The sequence below is a fragment of the Chaetodon auriga genome, chromosome 10 (assembly GCF_051107435.1).
Source record: "Chaetodon auriga isolate fChaAug3 chromosome 10, fChaAug3.hap1, whole genome shotgun sequence".
NCBI lineage: Eukaryota > Metazoa > Chordata > Actinopteri > Chaetodontiformes > Chaetodontidae > Chaetodon > Chaetodon auriga.
This window is the reverse complement of record NC_135083.1, coordinates 13,508,841-13,528,530: the sequence shown is the minus strand read 5'-3', so window position 1 is coordinate 13,528,530 and position 19,690 is coordinate 13,508,841. Positions and strand designations below refer to the sequence as shown.

At 43.8% G+C, this 19,690-nt stretch overlaps 2 protein-coding genes across 6 annotated transcripts in view; both read left to right on the top strand.

Moving 5' to 3' along the window:
• The first annotated feature begins 245 nt into the window (after positions 1-245).
• Positions 246-15,151, top strand: esyt1a (extended synaptotagmin-like protein 1a). Its single transcript, XM_076740618.1, has 31 exons — positions 246-1,063; positions 2,208-2,249; positions 3,834-3,968; positions 4,220-4,293; positions 4,546-4,618; positions 4,711-4,800; positions 4,885-4,940; positions 6,352-6,472; positions 6,690-6,866; positions 7,368-7,450; positions 7,625-7,673; positions 7,949-8,038; positions 8,515-8,610; positions 8,699-8,770; positions 8,864-8,950; positions 9,217-9,366; positions 9,862-10,035; positions 10,126-10,302; positions 10,397-10,479; positions 10,565-10,613; positions 10,711-10,800; positions 11,860-11,955; positions 12,140-12,211; positions 12,297-12,383; positions 12,516-12,662; positions 12,946-13,079; positions 13,230-13,325; positions 13,433-13,564; positions 13,651-13,756; positions 13,885-13,934; positions 14,056-15,151. The coding sequence occupies exons 1-31, from the start codon at positions 737-739 to the stop codon at positions 14,081-14,083; spliced, it is 3,243 nt and encodes a 1,080-aa protein (XP_076596733.1). The 5' UTR covers positions 246-736; the 3' UTR covers positions 14,084-15,151.
• A 307-nt stretch (positions 15,152-15,458) lies between these two features.
• The window catches only part of fmnl3 (formin-like 3), a 32,550-nt gene continuing 28,318 nt past the window's right edge, over positions 15,459-19,690 (top strand). For all 5 annotated transcript variants that reach the window (XM_076740839.1, XM_076740837.1, XM_076740838.1 and 2 more), the window contains exon 1: positions 15,459-16,019. In XM_076740839.1, coding sequence (XP_076596954.1) covers positions 15,906-16,019 — 114 coding nt within the window. In that variant the 5' untranslated portion in view covers positions 15,459-15,905. The remainder of the gene's footprint in view (positions 16,020-19,690) is intronic.

Here is a 19,690-nt window from a genome sequence, read left to right as displayed (position 1 = left end):
CGTCGCCTTAGTGACATTTGGCGCATCCCGGCGGTGTCACGACTCTGCCGCTGGGATCCTGTCTTGTATTCGGCAGCTGAGACATGTAACTCAACGAAGCTGCAGAGCTAGTTCATCTTTCTGTCAATAAACCTGTCGACGCTGTCTTTAGCCAGAGCTGCTGCAGTGGAGATGAGCGCTTGCGCATGCAGCAGGATTTAATCCGGTTATGTAAAAAAGCTAACGGGTTGAGCAGCGTGTGCATCGTGACAGTATGATGGGCGTAGCGATTCCTCCAGGTTACATGTTGATATTGATTTTACGCCTTCTCTGATGCCTTAAATAAACAGTCGTTCACTCTGCATATACGCCGTAATACGCTCCGCCCGACTTGGTGCGTGACGCTACAAGTAAATTCTGGGGTTTAGGTTTCTTCTGGGTTTCATGTGAAGGAGGGCTTGAGACAGAGCCCGCCCTTACAGGTCCTGGTCTCTGCTTGCCCTCCTCTGAGAGAGAAACCTCACACGTAAATGAAACACGGAATCGTCTGTTTTAGTGCCCTGCGGAACTGAAAGGGAGCGCAGCGTAGAGAAGCCGTGATCATGATCTAACCGACCAAAACCCGCAGTTTATCCGTGATTTCTCCATGGTTTGAGCAATACAGCGGTGGTAAGTCTTCAGTGGCGATTGCCACTCAGTCGTAGAAGCAGAGAAGCAGAAGGCCGGGCCGAGTTGGTGAAGTTAATCGGATCTTGCGATGCCAGCCGCGGATGCAGAGCCTGGCATGAGCAGAGGCACGACGTTTGCAGCCCCGGCCTCACCGAGCCAGCCCGCCGGTGAGCGCGCAGTGAGCGTGCTGTGGTCGTTTGGAAAATGCCTGGGTGCTCTCCTGCCGGTGTACCTGGCCGGATATTATGGCTTCAGCATCAGTGTAGTCCTGTTCGGTCTGATGATCTACATGGGATGGAAACACAGTCGACTGGAGAAACTGATGAGGCTCAAGTCTGCTATGTACCTTCTGGAGAACGAGAGGAAATTCACCACTGAAAATGTTTTCAGGGCCAAAAGGGATTTGCCTCCCTGGGTAAGAACCGTTCTCTGCAGTTTGTATGACCTGTCACATCTGCCACATCTGTCAAGCTGAACTTGAGCTGCATCTCAGCTACTTTGCATCACTGCCATAGCCTCTTGCGTCAATATTCCTCATTAGTAGGCGCTTGATATTTGTTTGGTAGCTCCTAATTTCTTACAAATTTATGCACCCATAGACAGAGAGACTATTACTTCATGGCAACCCTCACATAAGTACGTGCATGGCTGCCCCTTTTGTTCACAGTATTTTCCTCCTGTCCCTGACCAGCCCCATATTTAGACATTCCTAATGTGCAGTGCCTTGGGAATTTATCTGAACTACTGCCACCCTGAGGAATGTGAATTAAGATGTCAGATGAGGTCTTGGTATTGGAGAGAATGGCACAAATACTGAGGAGACCTTACATTTAGTAGACCCTAAAACGCACCTCTATACTGAAAATAAATAAATAAATCATGTGGCAACAGGGGAGACTCTGTGTGTGTGTTTCCCCTTCCTGTTTCACCCAAGTCGAGCTGCCATTGACCTTATCTGGCTCCTAAAACCTGATGACTCATAAACATCCTTCATAGCCGAGCAGCAGAGGCAGTAACCAGGACCACCATATCTGGGTAGAGAGCAGAGAGAGTAAACTGTGTGTGTGTGTGTGTGTGTGTGTGTGTGTGTGTGTGTGTGTGTGAGAGAGAGAGAGAGAGAGAGAGAGAGAGAGAGAGAGAGTGCACACATTGGCTTAATCTTGAAATCTCATGTCTCTGTGGTTCGCAGGAAAGGCTGATGTACATGTGATGGTTTCCTGAACATGTGGCAATAACCAACACACACCAAATTGTCAGACCTGTGCTCTCTGTACTTCTGATTCGAATATGTCAGCAGATACATGATGTATTTCATAGGGAGAGAGCTGGGGAAATGCTTTCATCAGGTGGAATTATTCTAATGTAAAACTAAGAACACTCCTTCTGAAAACTACTGCCATTCTAGTGAAATGTCAACTTCTGCGTATTCCAGATAGCCAGAAAAACATTACCTGAAGAATCATCTCAAGTATTTGAACTAATCTGCTCAGAGCCGTAGGTCATTTTACACTATGGTGTTGTATTTGAGCTCATGCCTGAACCATATTGCTTGTCCACAGGTCAACTTTCCAGATGTGGAAAAAGTGGAGTGGCTGAATAAGGTATGTTTTTTCCTATCAGACTTTGCATATGTGCAGCTGTGTATTTTTAAATCAGGAACTCACGATTTGTTAAGAATAATCTGCAGCACCTTGTATGATGACAGGCCGCTCTGCTTCGTGCAGCTGAACTCTTGATGATCTCAAGTTAAGGTGTGCATGTTTCCCTTGATTAACTCCAACAGCAGCTCCAATGCCTCTCATTTAATATGAAGATAAAGAGCTCTTGTGTGGACTTTCAGTGACCTGGCTCGCATTGCAGCCTCTCCATCAGACCAGATTATAACATGGTGTAATTAAGAGGCAGGGAGAGCTCAGATCATATCGCAGAACTCTTTGTCTCTGTCAGTACAGTAACCTCGCATCAGCGCAAGGCAAGTGTGGATATGAATACTAATGACACAAACCGCCCCTCTGGAGAGAAAAATGTAATGAACTCAGTGAGAGAAGCCCAGATTGTAGGATGGCAATTTGCTGGCCTCATCTTTCAGCAGCCCACGTTTCTCCTCCAGGCTTCGTGACATGTGATCCGGCTGTTCACACTTACCCTCCTCTCCTGCAGCCATAAACAAAAAGACATCAGCCCTGAAATGTTCTCACCTTTTATTATATGTGACAACTCATACAAATTAGCACCTGCAGAGAAAATGAGCCAATAATCTCTGAGAGTAATACATGTGAGGAAGCCTGGAGGAGTTGAGCTTATACAGAATGCATCATTCTTAACCGCATGTTTGTAACTGTATCATAAATAATATATAGGAGAGACTCCTGCATCTGCAGCATGTCAGCCTCACAAGCAGTTTGGAGGTCAGAGGATCACTGAGCAGCAGCTGACAGCACTCTTACACCTCACACTGGAATGCTGAAGCTAACTGCAGTGTGAGGCTGTGTGGAGTGACAACACCGATATGCTGAATCAGCTTCATCGCGTAGGGTCAATGCAAATTAACATCAAATGAAACTTATTACTTCAACGTTTCTTATTTTATGGTAGCGCTTCATCACACAGATCCACAATTTACGAAAAAGAAATCCTTTCAGAGGAGGTTTTCCTGGAAAGAGCTGTGAAATTTGGTACTGATCATAGTGAAAACGGAAAATGTATTAGAATTATTGGAAACTTTATTCTCCATTCATGTTCAATTCTGTACTTTTCTGTAGACAAATTTCACAATATTCAGCGTGCACTGACTAAAATATTAGGTTATACTTCCATTAACTAGAAGTGAAGCACGTGAGCAGAGCTTGTATTTTCCCTATAATTAAAATAACTGGAAGGAACTGGATTACTTTATTCTTCCCTCTTGCTGAATTATTGATGGCTGAGACATTGTTCTCTATTTAGATTTCGTCCTCTGTCAGATTTTTGTGGGTAAACCTTCTCTGAAAAGCTTTTTAAGCACAGGGGAAACAGAATGCGCGTGTCTACGTGTTCTGGTTCTCTTTTATCTTCTGTCACATTCTGGCCAATTATTTCTTATTCACAGAAAGTGCTTTGCTGTGACAAAGCATACGACATTATTTCATTGCTGTCTTCAAATCTGCCAGGAAAAGTAATGAATGGCCATATGTTCTGTCATGCAGATCCTGCAGCAGACGTGGCCTTTTGTAGGCCAGTATCTGGAGAAGTTGCTGGTGGAAACCATTGCTCCTGCCATCCGTGCCTCCAGCATTCATCTGCAGACCCTCAGCTTCACCAAGGTCAACATAGGAGACAAGGTATCCGAACGGCTCATCATAAAAGCAGCAATTTATTCCTTAAATGTTCCACGACCAAGAAAACTCAGTGGAACCCAGCGTAATAATGTGGATATGTAAGTCCGGTAATGCAGGGCTGGTATTATGACCATAAAGATGAATGATTTCATCACAGCCAATGATAATCTTCATGAGTCTCTTTTCTAATGTGATTTCATGGAGTGTCTTTCAGTCTTTTTTGCTTTGTGTAATAGCAGCTGCTGTGTTCACAGGCTGTGAAGGTGGTTGGTGTAAAGGCTCACACAGAACATGATAAGAGACAAGTTATGTTGGACTTGTACCTGAGGTAATGTGTCACAACTTTGGTTTCTTCATTATTTCATATTATTGCTTATACACCAGTAACCAGTCAGTCCAGTCAGGCGCTGAAATATTCCTGACTTGCTTGTCCTCCATTGGCTGAGGGTTTATTCTGGTCTGTTCCAGCAGATAATTGTTTACTTAACTCGTGAAAGAAAACAGCACTATTAAAGCTCTTATCAGCTGCCTCCCTTGGGTAAACGTGTCTGCAGACTTGTCACTGCTCTTCTTCTTGCAGCTATGCAGGTGATGTCGAGATCAACGTAGAAATCAAGAAGTACTTCTGCAAAGCCGGAGTGAAAGGAGTGCAGGTACGAGAATAAATAGAAAGATATTCTTTTATTATTAGCTGGAATGAAGTGGCCTCAAAGCATCCTTTCAATATGACATTTTCTCTCTGTAGCTCCATGGGAAGCTGCGCGTGATCCTCGAGCCTCTGATTGGAGATGTGCCGCTGGTTGGAGCCATCACGATGTTTTTCATCCGCAGGCCTGTGAGTGCAGCACCAGGCAGCCACGTGTGATGCTGTTGTGTTGTTATCTGAATTCATATGTCTTTACTTTTATCTGTGTCCTAGAAATTGGACATCAACTGGACTGGGCTGACAAACCTGTTAGATATCCCCGGGCTGAAGTGAGTCTATATGAAAGAGCTCTGTGCAGATCTATTTTAGGGTGTGGCTGCATTGACTTGTTTCGTCTGTCTTGTGTTTGTTTTTAGCTGTTTTTGAATGAGGAGTGCCTGTTTGTGGATTAGAGCTGATGAAGTTTTAACATGCGCAAAAGTTTGGGGGCTGCAATTTTTGGAATTGATTGAAACATTTGAGAGATTGTCTTATTTATCTGGCCGCTAGAATCAGGGGTTTTTCTGTTCACTGGCAGATCTGTGTGGTCACATCCTGGTGATAACCCTTATTTTTATTTTTGTCAACAAATCCTGTAAAAAGGCTAAAACCAACAGTGAACTACCAAGAAACCAAAGCCTCATGTAGATTATTCCTGTGTACCACAGAGCTCCATTGTTGCTCAAAAAACTTTTGAAAACATGAAAAATGAGTCACGCTGTCACGCTGGATAGCATTTTCTTTCATTACAACCAACAAGGGCCCTGCAGTGTCGTCTATCCCACACACACATCCTTAAAAACTCAATAAACCACCAGATGTGTATTAATCCGCGTCGGAAAATAGTCCCCAGCAAATCCACTATTTTCACGTGTTTGAGTAACTATTACTAAAAACTGCCTTGCCCAGGTGTCTCAGGAAATCACGTAGCCTTTTTATTTTATTATGAAAGTATACATTTGTGATCCCTTTTCCAATCTTTGCATCTTTAGTAGAAACCACTGGTCGTAGAACTGAGAACCACAGACACGGTGGAGAAGTACTGACAGATGGAGAAACATGTTGTTGGTTTTGTTCCTTTTTTTTGGCATTTGTTGATAATAAGAAAAACACTGCACAATGTCAGTATCTGTTAACTTGTTAAACATTATGTTCTTGTATTCATTCAAGATGTAAATTATGACTCCATGCATTTATTTCAAGATAGTTTTTAAGGTCCATTATGTAAGGTCAGACTACGGACAATGTGGAATCAGCTATGGTACAATTAAGTAGAATATGAAGGTAAACTGATGCAACTCTAACATAACTAACATTCATATTCAGTGTAATTATATTGTGGCTGATTCTACACTGTGTTTGTCATGATCTTATATAAAATACTTTTAGAAAATACAATTAAAGCATTGTCAGAGGTATACATGTGTTGCTGGCACATCAGTTCCCTCTGGCAATGCTTTCAATGACGGTTGGTCATTATTTTTTAATTGTATTGCTCCTTTAGATGATGAACATGATTTCACAGAGAACTGTCCTCATCTTTAGCCAATGGGTCCTTCCTGTTGGTTCTGTTGTTGAGAACCTGAATATCATGTTATTTCTGCATGTTCATATGGTTAGCAGTAGCGTATAGCCTCTGTCTGTTTGTCTGTGTGTCCCTCCCCTGTGTATCCCCACCATCATCCTGGCATTCATTTGCAGTGCCATGTCGGACACTATGATAATGGATGCAATAGCCTCCCACCTGGTGCTCCCCAACCGTCTCACTGTTCCCCTGGTGGCCGACCTGCACGTTGCGCAGCTCCGCTCCCCTCTCCCAAGGGTAACTGTCTCTATTATGAATGGCCTGGAGAAACATCGACCCACAGAGGCTGAATCTGTCTCAGCATATGAGCTGCAAGCAGACACATTCAAATTCAAGCAAATTCAAATTGTCAATGAAAAACGTGGATCCATGTTTTGTGAGCGAGTTTTTCGACTAGCATGTTGACTCCCTTTGTGCGTGCATGTGTTTTCCTTCATGTGTATGCACATGCTAGGGAGTTGTGCGTATCCACCTGCTGGAGGCTGAGGACCTGACTGCCAAGGACACGGTCATCAAGGGATTAATCGATGGGAAGTCGGACCCTTACGCCGTTCTGCGTGTAGGAACCCAGATCTTCACCTCTCATCATGTGGACAGCAACCTAAACCCACAGTGGCGGGAGATGTATGAGGTGAGAGGAGGCGGGAGGGAAGAAAATGACATGAAAGAAACATGAGATATATGGTTTGATGTTCGAGTGCTGCGCTTCCCTCCAGTTTGAGTGCTAAAAGTTACAGCTCTGGCATGGTGTCCTTGCCTCGTACGGACTGTGGAGGGAAGTGTTTTGTAGTAAATATGTCATTGGCACAGAGATAAACAGTTTGGTGGAGATTTTATCTGCTTCGATGGTAACAGGAAGTCCCTGTTTCTGAGATAAGCAGCTCTTGCGAAAACCTCTTACTCAGACACATTCGTCTTGTGTCATGGTTTGTGAACCAAACACTGAACAGTTATTCAATGATTAACATCGACCTTGCACAGTAGTGAAAAGTTCTTGCTGTTGTGATTCTGTTTGCATGTACTTGTGTTATTGTGTCATATGTGGCTGTATCTATATTTGTGTATCTGTTGTGTGTATTGCGTATTTGTCCATTTATGTGTGTGTGTGTGTGTGTGTATGTGTGTGTGTCAGGTGATTGTCCATGAAGTACCTGGTCAGGAGTTGGAAGTGGAAGTGTTTGACAAAGACCCAGACCAGGATGACTTCCTGGGCAGGTAGCTTATTCGTTCTCATTCATTTACTGTGTCTCTATGTGCTTCTCGAGTCATTTCCATCTCTGCTATTGCCATGTCGGACCATGATTCTGTTGAAATTTGAACACCTCAGCCTCTTGGACTCATGTCTTCATTGATTCTCTCTGTATATCTCTCCATCTGTCTCTCTTTCAGAGTCAAAGTGGATCTTGATATTGTAAAGAAGGCCAGAGTTGTGGATGATGTGAGTAGTCGTGCTTTTGTTTAACCTTTCTGAGGTTTTGGATGGAGTATTGTACCACAGCAAGCGCAATAATGCACTTATATTGTAGTCTCACTCCTGGAAAATATCTTGAGTAAGACTGCAGTAATCCTGTAAGCATGTGACACTGCAGCCCCCATGCGCCTCCTCGTGATCTGCTCTGATCTTCCTCTATTCTGCCGCCCCAGCCAGCCTCAAATGAAGTCAGCCAGATGAGAAAAATGTGTGTTTAATGAGCCCTCTGTTTTCGTAAACAGTGGTTCAATCTGAAGGACGTCTCATCCGGCAGCATTCACCTCCGGCTGGAATGGCTCTCTCTGCTGTCCTCTGCTGACAGACTGAGCGAGGTGAGTCTACAGCACAACTTAACGGTACTAGGCCGAAGCCCTGCCCAGTCAGGGGCAGGGCTTAGGGTAGTGATGTGGACAAAACATCAGACTTTTTTCTATTGTTATGTAATATTTGTTTCTTTTATAGCATTTGACAGTTAAAAAAAAAAAAAGACAGGAAACATAAGGAGGCAGGGTGATTACATGCAGCAGAGATTTAGAATTGAACCAGGAACATAGGATGAAAAGAGGTTTAACCGAGTCAACTGAGTGTGAAATTATTAGAATTTAACTTGCTTATTTAACCTTTATTTAACCAGAAAGTATAAAACATCTTGTGTCTTTGCCAAAATAGGCAGCATCTTCATCAACTTCTTATCAGTGGTATGGAAATGGTGAAATTGTTGGTGGCCACTGGCTGGGCCTTGGGCTTTTAGGGTCTCAGATAATTTTTCTCACATGCTCTTTGCTTCTGCACATTGTTCCTCTACCAGGTGATCCAGAAGAACCAGAACTTGACCAGTAAGACGGCTGATCCACCATCTGCCGCCATCTTAGCCATCTATCTCGATCAAGCTCATGAACTACCTGTAAGATTATCAGTATTTAAGGCTCTCTCATGTCCGGTGCATTCAGTTTTCATCTGTTCTCCACACTGATGTCTGTGATGTGTTATAGATGAGAAAAGGCAATAAGGACCCAAGCCCGATGGTGCAGATTTCCGTTCAGGATACAACTAAAGAGAGCAAGGTAGTTATGAAACTTTAAACTTTTTCTTTGTGCATTAAACTAAATTGTGAGCATAATGAACATTTGAATAATGTTTTCCCTTCTCTCCTGCAGACTTGCTATGGGACCAACAGCCCTGTGTGGGAGGATGCCTTCACCTTCTTTATTCAGGATCCTCGCAAACAAGACATCGACATTCAAGTAAGTCATTATCAGTATTGACTGAATGCACAGCAAGCTAGCTGCAAAGATTTACATACAATTATTCCCAATGTGTTGAGGTAATTAATACACTGAACACCTTATGGATTTTTCCTCCAGTTTAATCAATTTTTCCTCTTAGTCTCATTCTGTTAAGTGTACTTTTTTCATTTTAACCTCTTTGAGGAACTTTTTCCTTCATGACATTTGCCTTCCCTGCTGCTTTTATGAACTCCACATCTTCTGCTCCTGTGTTTCTCACTCAGGTGAAAGATGATGACCGTGCTCTGTCCCTGGGCAGCCTGACCATCCCTCTGATCCGTCTTCTGGCAACCCCTGAACTCACCATGGACCAGTGGTTCCAGCTGGAGAACTCTGGTTCCGCCAGCCGCATCTTCATCAAATTTGTGCTTAGGGTTGGTATTTCACACTTCAACTCTTTTTTTTTGTGCACACTCATATGTGTTTTAATAAATAAGTAAGATGTGCATTCAAGCCCTGTTTTGGCCCGGCTGAGGTGTGTCTGTGGAAGACTTTGAAATCCTACCAGCTCCCAAAGGACTGCTGTGGCCTCAGGCACATACTTCAGTATCACACCCACAACTACCCCTTCAAAGCCTCAAAGATCTCAGATTTAAACTTACCATGATTCTGTGTGTGTCTGTTATGCATGGAAATCAGATCAGATCACAGATGAAAGAATGTGAGACACCAAAAACTCAAGCATGTGCACCCACAAGTTTACATCACTGGATTCACTAGATGAATTCCTAATCAGTGACTCCTCCCCTCTGCGTGCCTGAACTTAAGCACAGAAAGATGCACGCTCTCTTCTGTGTTGTGAATAAGCATGAAAGAGTGCTCTGCTTGGCATTTCCTCACCATAATTTCTGTTATTTGTTTCCTACTAGGTTATGTGGCTAAGTGATGATGCCACTCCTACAACTCCGTCTCCTCGGCCTTCAGCCTCTGGGTCCGGGACGGGTCAGGGGGGAATCACATCGGAGCTGAACCCCGGCAGTCAAGCTAAACCTCAATCAGACCGACCAGAGCACACCACGCCTGACCCCGAGTTTGCAACTGAGGTAAAAACAGTTACCAAGAGTCAAGCAGCAGAACCACTCTTCCTCCCGCAGACGTTACAGTAGCATTCCCTGTTCTTGTTCTGCCCACAGGGGGTGCTGCGCATCCATCTGGTGGAGGCCCAAAACCTGATCGCTAAGGACAACTTCATGGGGGGCATGGTGAAGGGAAAGAGCGATCCGTACGTCAAGATCCGTGTGGCTGGTATCACTTACCGTAGCCACACCATCAAAGAGAACCTCAACCCCACCTGGAACGAACTCTACGAGGTATCATCCTTGATTAATGATCGACAAGTTCTACTCATCTGATAACATTATCGGGCTTCAATTAAGATTTAATTTGTTTTTTTCTGTGATTTAGGTGATTTTGACCCAGCTGCCTGGTCAGGAGATCCAGTTTGAGTTGTTTGATAAGGACATCGATCAGGATGACTTCCTCGGAAGGTGCACCTTGACGTTCAAATCAAACTTTCATAGCATATCAGGCTGCACGGAGGACAGATTATTGATCGAGTCCTGTCTTTTGCAGGTTCAAGCTTAACCTACGAGATATCATCAGTGCACAATTCATTGATACGGTGTGTGACACAAGCTGGAGCAGATCATTGTGCAGGTAATATTTACATTTACATCGATGCTGTAACTCAGACATTTGTATGGCGCTTTTTTTTACAGTGGTACACTCTAAATGATGTGAAGTCAGGCCGAGTTCACCTGGTGCTGGAGTGGCTGCCCAGAGTATCTGACCTGCCCAGACTGGAGCAGGTAAGATATTTACTCTCTGTGTTTTGTTTTTTTATTTGCATAAACTATTGCAGCATACAAATAATGTGTCATCAAATTTAGAAACCTTCACTGTTCATACCTTTTTTTAATGATAATATTTGTAATAATGAATAATGCAAAAGTAAATGAGCACAAAGAAAATGATGAAACAAAATGAAAATACAGGCAGACAAAAAGTGCGGAATTAAAAAAAGCTAAACTCAGTAAGCAGAAACCGAACCTTGGACGTGAACCATGAGAATACTATAATCTAAACGTTAGTCAAATGATAGTCTTTCAGGTTTAATATGCAAGATTTTCCCATATTTTTTCATACCCATCCTGTTGCGGTTTTAGGGAGAACATTATTTCTGTCATAAAGATATAGTACATTATGTCAATCCAGTCATCAGCTGATAGGAATGATAATCAGATGATAGGAACTGCCTTCCCTCTGCAGCACTTACATTCCTACCTGGACTGTAGTTTGCCTTCCTTCCTCACTCTCTGACATATCATCTGGTGGAGTAAAGGGATATGACGCCACTGACAGGCGACCAAAAGAAACGCACTGTTAACTTGAATAAAATTACAGATTTCTCTGGCTTTGAACATGCTACATAGTATACCTTTAAAGAATATATTCAGAAGTCTATCCTTCCCACGTGCTACATGTACAATGAAAGAGTTAGTGGTTGCTGCAATGGTTCTTCCCGTCAGCGCTGGCAGTGAAATGATTCCTTCCTGTTGCAACTGTAACGTAAGAGATGAGGAGGAAATCCACAGTGACGGTTTTGTGCAAAAAAATGCATTTCAGTTTAAAGAGTTTATCCAAAGTTAATATGAGGCTTCAGCAGCTGGAGTTAACCAAATCAAGCTAATATCTCTGAAATCTTTAAACTCTTTGCAGTTGCTTCTTGTAGATTCGTTTTTTAGGTTCTTTGTTGGTGGTGTTGCAAAGGCAAACCACGCTTCTCCTGTTGCACAAGTCTTGCTAAGACTCTCACTCTGCCTCCTCTCTTTCTCTCTCTGTGTGACATCATTCCTCTCTTCCTACAGATCCTGCAGTATCAGACCCAGCAGTCGTACCAGAACAAGGTTGTGCCATCAGCAGCTGTGCTGTTTGTGTATGTGGAGCGTGCCCATGGCCTGCCGGTGAGAGTCCTTGGGGTGCTATTTGTTGTTTATTGTGATGTGTTTTTCCTTGTCCTAAAGAGTTGCTTTTAGTGGCAGTCTATTGCATAAAACGCTGTAGTGTAACATTTATTATGTTCTAAATTTTAGTGGATGCTGCTGATTACAGCTTTTGTGCAACAATATTCTCCATGTGTGATTTCAGTTGAAGAAGAGTGGAAAGGAGCCAAAAGTTGGGGCTGACATTATCCTCAAAAACGTTTCTCACAGAACCAAGGTAGGACCATGACACCGTACATGAGTTTGTGAATGCAACTATGGAAAAGTGTTGCTTGAATTTCTCCTGTTGTTTCTTCCGCAAGATTTGTGAGCGTTCCACGTCTCCTCGATGGGACGAAGGCTTTCACTTTTTGGTTCGTGACCCCAGAGATGAAACGCTCACAGTGAAGGTGAGAGTCGTTGACAGCATCTTAAGTAGACTTAAGTAGCTGTAAAGCAGATAGAATGAATTTATGCCATTTATTGGGTTGTGATTGTGACACAGATTTGCCTGAAAAATGTTTGTGTATGTTTGTATGTAGCTCTCCCACAGCTGGGGCCAGGCCCTTGGCTCCTTGACACTTCCTCTCAGAGAGGTGCTGGTTGAGCCGGGCTTGGTGCTGGACCGCTGGCTCAGTCTGGACGGAGCACTGCCAGAAAGCCAGATCCTACTGAGGGTTATGCTCAAGGTACTGACAATAAATCCTGCTTATTTTCTTTATACTACCAATATACTGCTGCTAGATGAAAAGGATGACACTCTCACACTCTCACATCTGTAGCTTAGCTTAGTACAAACACTGAAAACTGGGGCAAACAGCTGGCTGGCTCTGTCCAAATTCACAAATTGATGCCATCTAAGTGTCTTGCTTTTGATTTCATCTTTAATGGCAATTTTCTGTGGGATGTAGTGGTTATCCAGACATGAGGTAAAAGATTATTATGAGGCAGCCATGAGTTCTGTTTTTGCAGGTCTTGGACACTCAGCTGGCGGTGTGTCGCGGGGCTCCAGGGGACGCAGGTGGTGACCTCGGCGGAAGTGATCAGGTCATTCCCAGATGGGTTCCTTCCCATCTGGACATCAGACAAAGAAATGCATTCTCCATGTGAGTCACACAGGCTAGCCATCAGTGCCTCATTGTGTAGTCACAACCTCCATTAAACATAGTGGTTATAACAGACAGTCCAGTTTATTTTGTCCTGGTGTGTGTGTGTTTTGCTCAAAGTATTCAGATCATCTAAATTTGTCTCTTTAGAGCTTGTGACAGCACAAACACATCAGGCCAGGTGAAGCTTACCATCGGCTACTCCACAGAGGAGAGCAGGCTCTTCATCACCGTTCACTCCTGCAGGTCTATATATGATACACATCTTAGCGTCACATTTCTGACCTGGAGCATCCTCTACCAGCACATCTACCAGCACATGTCGTGACCGTGATCACTGCTTGCCCCCACAGAGCCCTGGCAGCCTGCTCCAAGGACGGTGCGGACCCCTATGTGTCCTTCATCCTGCTGCCTGACAAGAAGGCCACCACCAAGAGGAGAACTGCCACCAAGAAGAGAGACCTCAACCCAGAATTCAATGAGAGGTCAGACAAAACAGTGAGACACTCGTGATAGTGAAGGAGGTGTAAGGATGTCGGCTGACCCACCTTTTCTGTCTGTCTTTCTGCAGGTTTGACTTTGATTTCTCTCTGGAGGAGTCCATACAGAGGAGACTGGACCTGTCTGTGAAGAACAGCGTCTCCTTCATGAGCAGGGAGAGGGAGCTTATTGGCAAGGTAAATATTATCAGTCATGTCTGAAATACAAGTTAGTTATTGAAAGAAAAGTTTGATATGATTATGAGCAGAGACCAGAGATAGAAAAATGTGAAGTGTCATCTTTTGCTCCTCCGTGTTGCCCTCAGTTGCAGCTGGACTTGGACCAAATTGACCTCAAGACTGGTGTCACACAATGGTAATAACTCAAGTATTGAGCAGTATTCTAATGTAATAGAGAGTTGCATCAACGCCTTTATGTTCAAATATTACTTTCTTCAAGATTGTCTGAACAAGTTGTATCCTTTCTGTTTTTCCAGGTATGATTTGGTGGCAGAGGCCAACTAGAAGAATGGACGCTTGGTCTGAAGTCCTATATAACATTAAGTGTTGCTTCTGTGGTCTGTGATCTGTGTGTTTGTGTATTCAGCTTAAATGAAAAATTCCACCATCACTGAAGAAAAACTCGACGACATATCTGCTCCACAAAAACACACACACATCAGTATTTATGAGAAGAAACATCACATCTAGCTGTTCATCCATAAAGTGTTAACTATACTCAGTCCATGCAGTCTTGGACAGATTCTTCAGTAGAATATTTTGGCTGAATAGATATTTGATAATAACGCAACCATGTTGCACAACTTACCAAGTTTCTATGTGTTGAAAAGCATGTCAGAGTCCTCTTTGAATTTTATTTACAAAAGGGCTTTGGCTGTGTTTAATATCTAAAGGTATGACAATGTTAAATGGATTTACAGCATCCAACACACACAAAGAGATTCCTTTAACTTTTCTTTTTTACAATCTTCAAATAATTCCTGATATTTCTTCGTTTATATACGTTTATATTATTGCCTTAAGTATTACAAAACTGTGCACAATTTGTCAGTGTTTATGAATTACGTTCCAAATGAAGTTTTATATGTTTTAACCAGTGCTCTCTTAAAGTCGTGTTTGTAAATCAAAGTATTACAAACACAGACCCTCATATGTACCACTGAAAACAGAGGTATGATACTGTAGGCAGAGTCTAAATCACTGTGCTTTTATGAAGAGAAAACTTTGTAGATACTGAAAACACATCGCTGGTGCTCTTGCACCCATGCTTCCTTGTATTTGTAGCGCTAAATGCAACAGGCTGAGGCTGTCTACCATGTTTAGACTTTATTTTTCCAGTGAAAACAGTCATGAGCTTATGAGAAGAAAGCAAATATCATACGCCAGCAGGGGGACATCTTCCACTGTCACCTCACCACAAAGGCTCGGACCCTGCTTTGTGGCAGTGGAAAGAAAATAGTGTGCAAGTGTCAGAAATAAAGAAGAAAGCTGCTGAACTTTGACATTATTTGAAACATATCATCATGCATCTGCTGAAATTATTGATTAAAGTTTGCACTCTCATGAATCAAACCAGCTTTGAGGCTTTATTTTTGTGTAAAACTTTCTTTTAACTAGATTCTAAAACAGTACGTTTTGAGGGTGTTTCGATGCCGTGCCAAACTCTTATCTTGCCAGCAGGTGGCGCTGAAGTGCCGACAAACCCTCCCTTCCCCTCCAGCTGTATGTGGGCTCACTGTCTACAGATGTGAGGGGTAGTGAAGTGATTGACAGGTCTTTTTTGCCAACGGGAGCGCCGCCTCCCCCAGCTGGGGGCGGGACTAGAGAAGAAAACCTGCCCTCTGAGTGGAGGCAGCAGCAAAAAGCTTTAATCAGGATCACACAACAATAATGAATGGAAACACGTCGTAGCCAAGAAAGTTGAGCAGCTACCAAGAGTAAGCGTTTGTCGGCATTTGAAGGAGAAATCTTGTAAGTAATGGATTGGCCTGGCGAATTAGAGAGTACTTTCTGGAGGAGAGAGCAGCTGTACTTTTACTGCTACTTTTGAAAGGAGGTTTTTGAAGGGAGACTACAGTGGAGCTCACTGTAAACCTAAACGCGTGAATGAGTGTAAATGGCATTTTGGGACATTAATACGAGGCTCCTGCGCTGTCAGCTGGTTATCTCACTTTGGAGAAGTGGAGTATTTGGATTAATGCGTGAATGAAACTGTTCGGATACTTGGAAGATTTTTTTTAAAACTTGGATTTGTCATCACTGAAAGAAGCTGAGGGATTTTGGGGGGTTTCACGCTGACTGGAGGATCCGGCGCATCTGGGGGAAAATGGGTAACATAGAAAGTGTGGACGGCCAGTCGGAGATGAAGCATCACATCATGCCTCTGAAGGTGCCCATGCCTGACCCCACCGAGCTGGAGGAGAAGTTTGCCATTGTTTTGGTAAGTTGTTCATACTTCAGTTTGTCACAGAGAAATCTGAACAACTTTTCAAACTGGGGCCATTTTCAATATGAACTAAAGCTGTTCTGATTCAAATTCAGCTCCCAGGTAATGGCAGAATAAACATTCCCACTAATGGCCGGTGTTTTTGCGCTTTTGTTTCTGTAACTTGCACTAAAGTGAATGCGTCTCGTCCATTATGAGCCGACCTGCGCCGGCGCGCCCCTCACTCTGCCTGCTGTCCCCCCTCTCCTGCGGTTCTTTTGTTTCCCCTAAAGTCAGACAACTCAGCGTTTGGCTGAAGTGGCAAGCTGAGCACAGCATGGAGAGAGTGGAGGAGAGGTGGTGGTGGTGGTGGTTGGTGGTTGGTGGGGGGATTTTTCTCTCCAGGGATGAAGGACGTTTGCTTGTAAATCCTTGACAGAGCGCGCATCGCGGCATTGGGTTTATTTAAAGTTTTCTCGCTGCAGGCTCACCATCAGAAAACAACATTTTCTGAATTCCCCCAAAACTCCCACAGCCGAACAGTCTCTCCCCTCCTCCCCTCCTCTTCCTCCTCTTCCTCCGCGCTCCTCGTCAGGCTGGAGCGGAGCCGTCTGAGCGCGCAGTCAACACCCACTTTCACCAACTATCAACACAGTCAACGACTCTGTCATCCTGCGTCAAGGGGACGTTTGTTTTGTAAGAAAAGGGGACTTTACAAGTTTGCTCTTTTTTCAACAACAATCATGTGAAGTTCTGCTTGGAATAACTTCTGTTTTTGTTCGTGACAAAGGGAAGAAGTGGCTGCTGCACTCAGTCATCTGCAGGGCTGGAAAATAGCTCATCCGTGGCTCCACTGCAGTTGAAATATTTAGGAGATTAACAGATTTATCCAGTCAGCACAAAAGTTGGAATTAAAGCAACTGTTTTGATCATCTGTTGATCATTTAGGTTATGTTTGAAACAAAAATGCCAAACATTGTCTGGTTCCAGCTCCTGTTTTAAGTGACAGTAAACTAAATATCTTCCAGTTTTGGACTGTTGGTCAGGAAAACGAGACACCTGAAGGCATCACTCTGAGCTTCAGCAACTTCTGACATTTTTCACTATTGTCTGACATTTCATAGAGCAAATTAGTCATTTCTGCATCTCTTTGCCTTATGTAGGTCTTTGATCAAATATGTGTTCAACTTACAGAGAAGCCCATAGCTGTGGTTCCCAGTCCGGGATTCAGGAGCCCCCAAGGGGTCGCAATACAAACCCAGGGGGTCAACAGTTGATCTTTAAATCTCCTTTACAGAAAATTGTTCTGGTTTTCTTGAAATGTAGTTTTTTCAAGTAGGTTACAACAAATGTCTTTATCACCACAAAGTCATACAAATCAAAACTCAAACAAACTCTATCCAGTGTCAATAACGTCTCACTTCATTCACAGTGTTTAAATCCTTAGACGTTAACCTCCTCTGGGCCTCTAGAAATCATTTTGGAGAATACTCTGATCCCTGTCTTGCTGAGAGTTACTCATATTTGTCTGGTAAGGCTGTACAGCCAGCAGACATTGGATTAGCTTAGCATAAAGACTGGAAACAAGTAGAAACAGCTAGCCTGGCTCTGGCTGAAGGTAACAAAATCTTCCTGCCAGCACATCTAAAGCTCACTAATTCACACATTATGTCTCTTTGGTTCAATTTGTGACAAAAACCCTGTGATGTGCAGTACTGCTTCATTTCATTGGACTCCAGAACTGCTTGATGGGGTGTACAGTACTTGTGTAACAGAAAGACGCCACATCGGCCTTTTCACAATGACTGGCATCTTATCCTTCAAAGAACTTCTTTTTTTCGCGTTTAGTTGAGTAACGTTTTAGTCATGCAAGATCATTCACATTTGAGCTGCATGTGCAAGTACTCTCTCCACCTCTGCTGAGCTCCACGTGTATGCAAAGCTCAGTAACGTCACTCCAACCTGCTGCTCTCTACCAGTTTGACTAATCCAGAGCCAGAGGAGCATAACACACACACACACACACACACACACACACACACACACACACCTAAAGAGAAAATTCAGAGAAGGTTGAAATGCAGAGAATATGCTACCTGTTTATTTTTTGTTTCTCACAGGTGCTTATTTTGTGCTCACTGCTCCACATTTCAACACAACCACACCCGGCCTTGATTCTCAGCTGTTTAAGTCCTTAATTACAGCATCAAGCAGCAGCGAGCTGGGATCTTCTCAGCATTACTCAGATAGCCTCTTTCTTGAACACTTTGTGGACCCTCCGTGTCTCTGAAATAAAGCCATTATTTGCTTGCCAGAGCTATCAGCAGCTCCGGAGCGAAGCCGGCGTATGAAGAGACGAGCACAGCTAGAAGCCATTGAAGGCCAGCTTGTTAACTGCGGCGCTAAGTCTCAGCTATTATGACAATTATACGCTGTTCTGTAGCGCAAGTGCTATTATGACAGCTCAAGTCGTGTCCCTTTCACGCACGTTGTTGCTTTGGACATCTTAGATAAATGTAAGGTTTTTCCACGTGACTGATGATTTGTAGCTGTCACATTTCCCACGAAGAAGACAAATCAACATACATCCCGTCCAAAGACTGGAGCAGTCTGCCGTTGTTTGACTGCCCAGCAACACAAAGTCAATCCCTGTTATTATGTTCAGCCGTGCAGAGCAGATGATTTCTAAGCAAGAGGCAGTAGACTCAACATTTCGGATGTGTTTTTGACTGGGAGAAGTTTTCAGGCTCTCTCACCCCACCCCACCCTGCACCATGGAAGCTCCAGATTTCCTTTACTTTGTGGGAAAGGACAACATGTGTGTATATTTTAGTGTTCTTATCAGACAATGGTCCTCTCTCCGCCCTGCTTGCCCCTTGTTGCGAGATAAAGTGACATCAAAAGCGTCCGTCTTGGTGGTTGGAGCTCCTCAGGAAGACGAGGCCATGGGTCTGTTGTCCGGCCGTGGCTATAGATCTGAGTGCTCCTTCCATATATGACAAAAATAACTTAGCTTTTTCAGTTCAGCAGATTTCCATCTTGAGTATTTGTCAGCAGAGACATAATTAGCCTAAAAAATAACAGACTTTCCAGAAATGATATTTTGAAAGGGGTAATTTCCCCTCCTCCGGACCTCTGTGTTTCCTCCTGCATGATGGCACGCTGGTGTAAACGGATGTGTCTGCATCTGCGTGGCGGGGCTGCCCTCTCCTCTCAGACACAGCTCATAGACGTCCCTCTGGACTGACAGCAGCCCATAATGATGTCATGGGTGCAGCAGCCTTCGCCAGCGTAGTAATATCCCAGAGCTAATGACTTTAACAGGCAGCTCTACTGTAGATGGTCGAGGGGAGCGGAGGAGGGGCGAGACCCCTGGCTTAGCTTCGGCTGCTTCATGCGGTCTGCTAATAAAATGCCTGGGTCAGTTCGAACCGGGAGCATGTGCTAAAGGCATCGTCTCCTTCACGTCTCTCTTGTCCAGCATCCTGAGAAACAGCCTCAGCTCTGTCTTTTGTGGCTGGAAACAGCCGCCTGGCATTTTCCTTTCTTCGATTCGCAGAGGAAATTGCATTGTAGCCAACGGTTGTTGTGGTTGGTTCACTTACAATAAGAACTGTGTTCATGCAGGCTGCTACAGGGTGCACAACATGCCATTAGTTCAGATGATGATACTGATCTACCTAGAC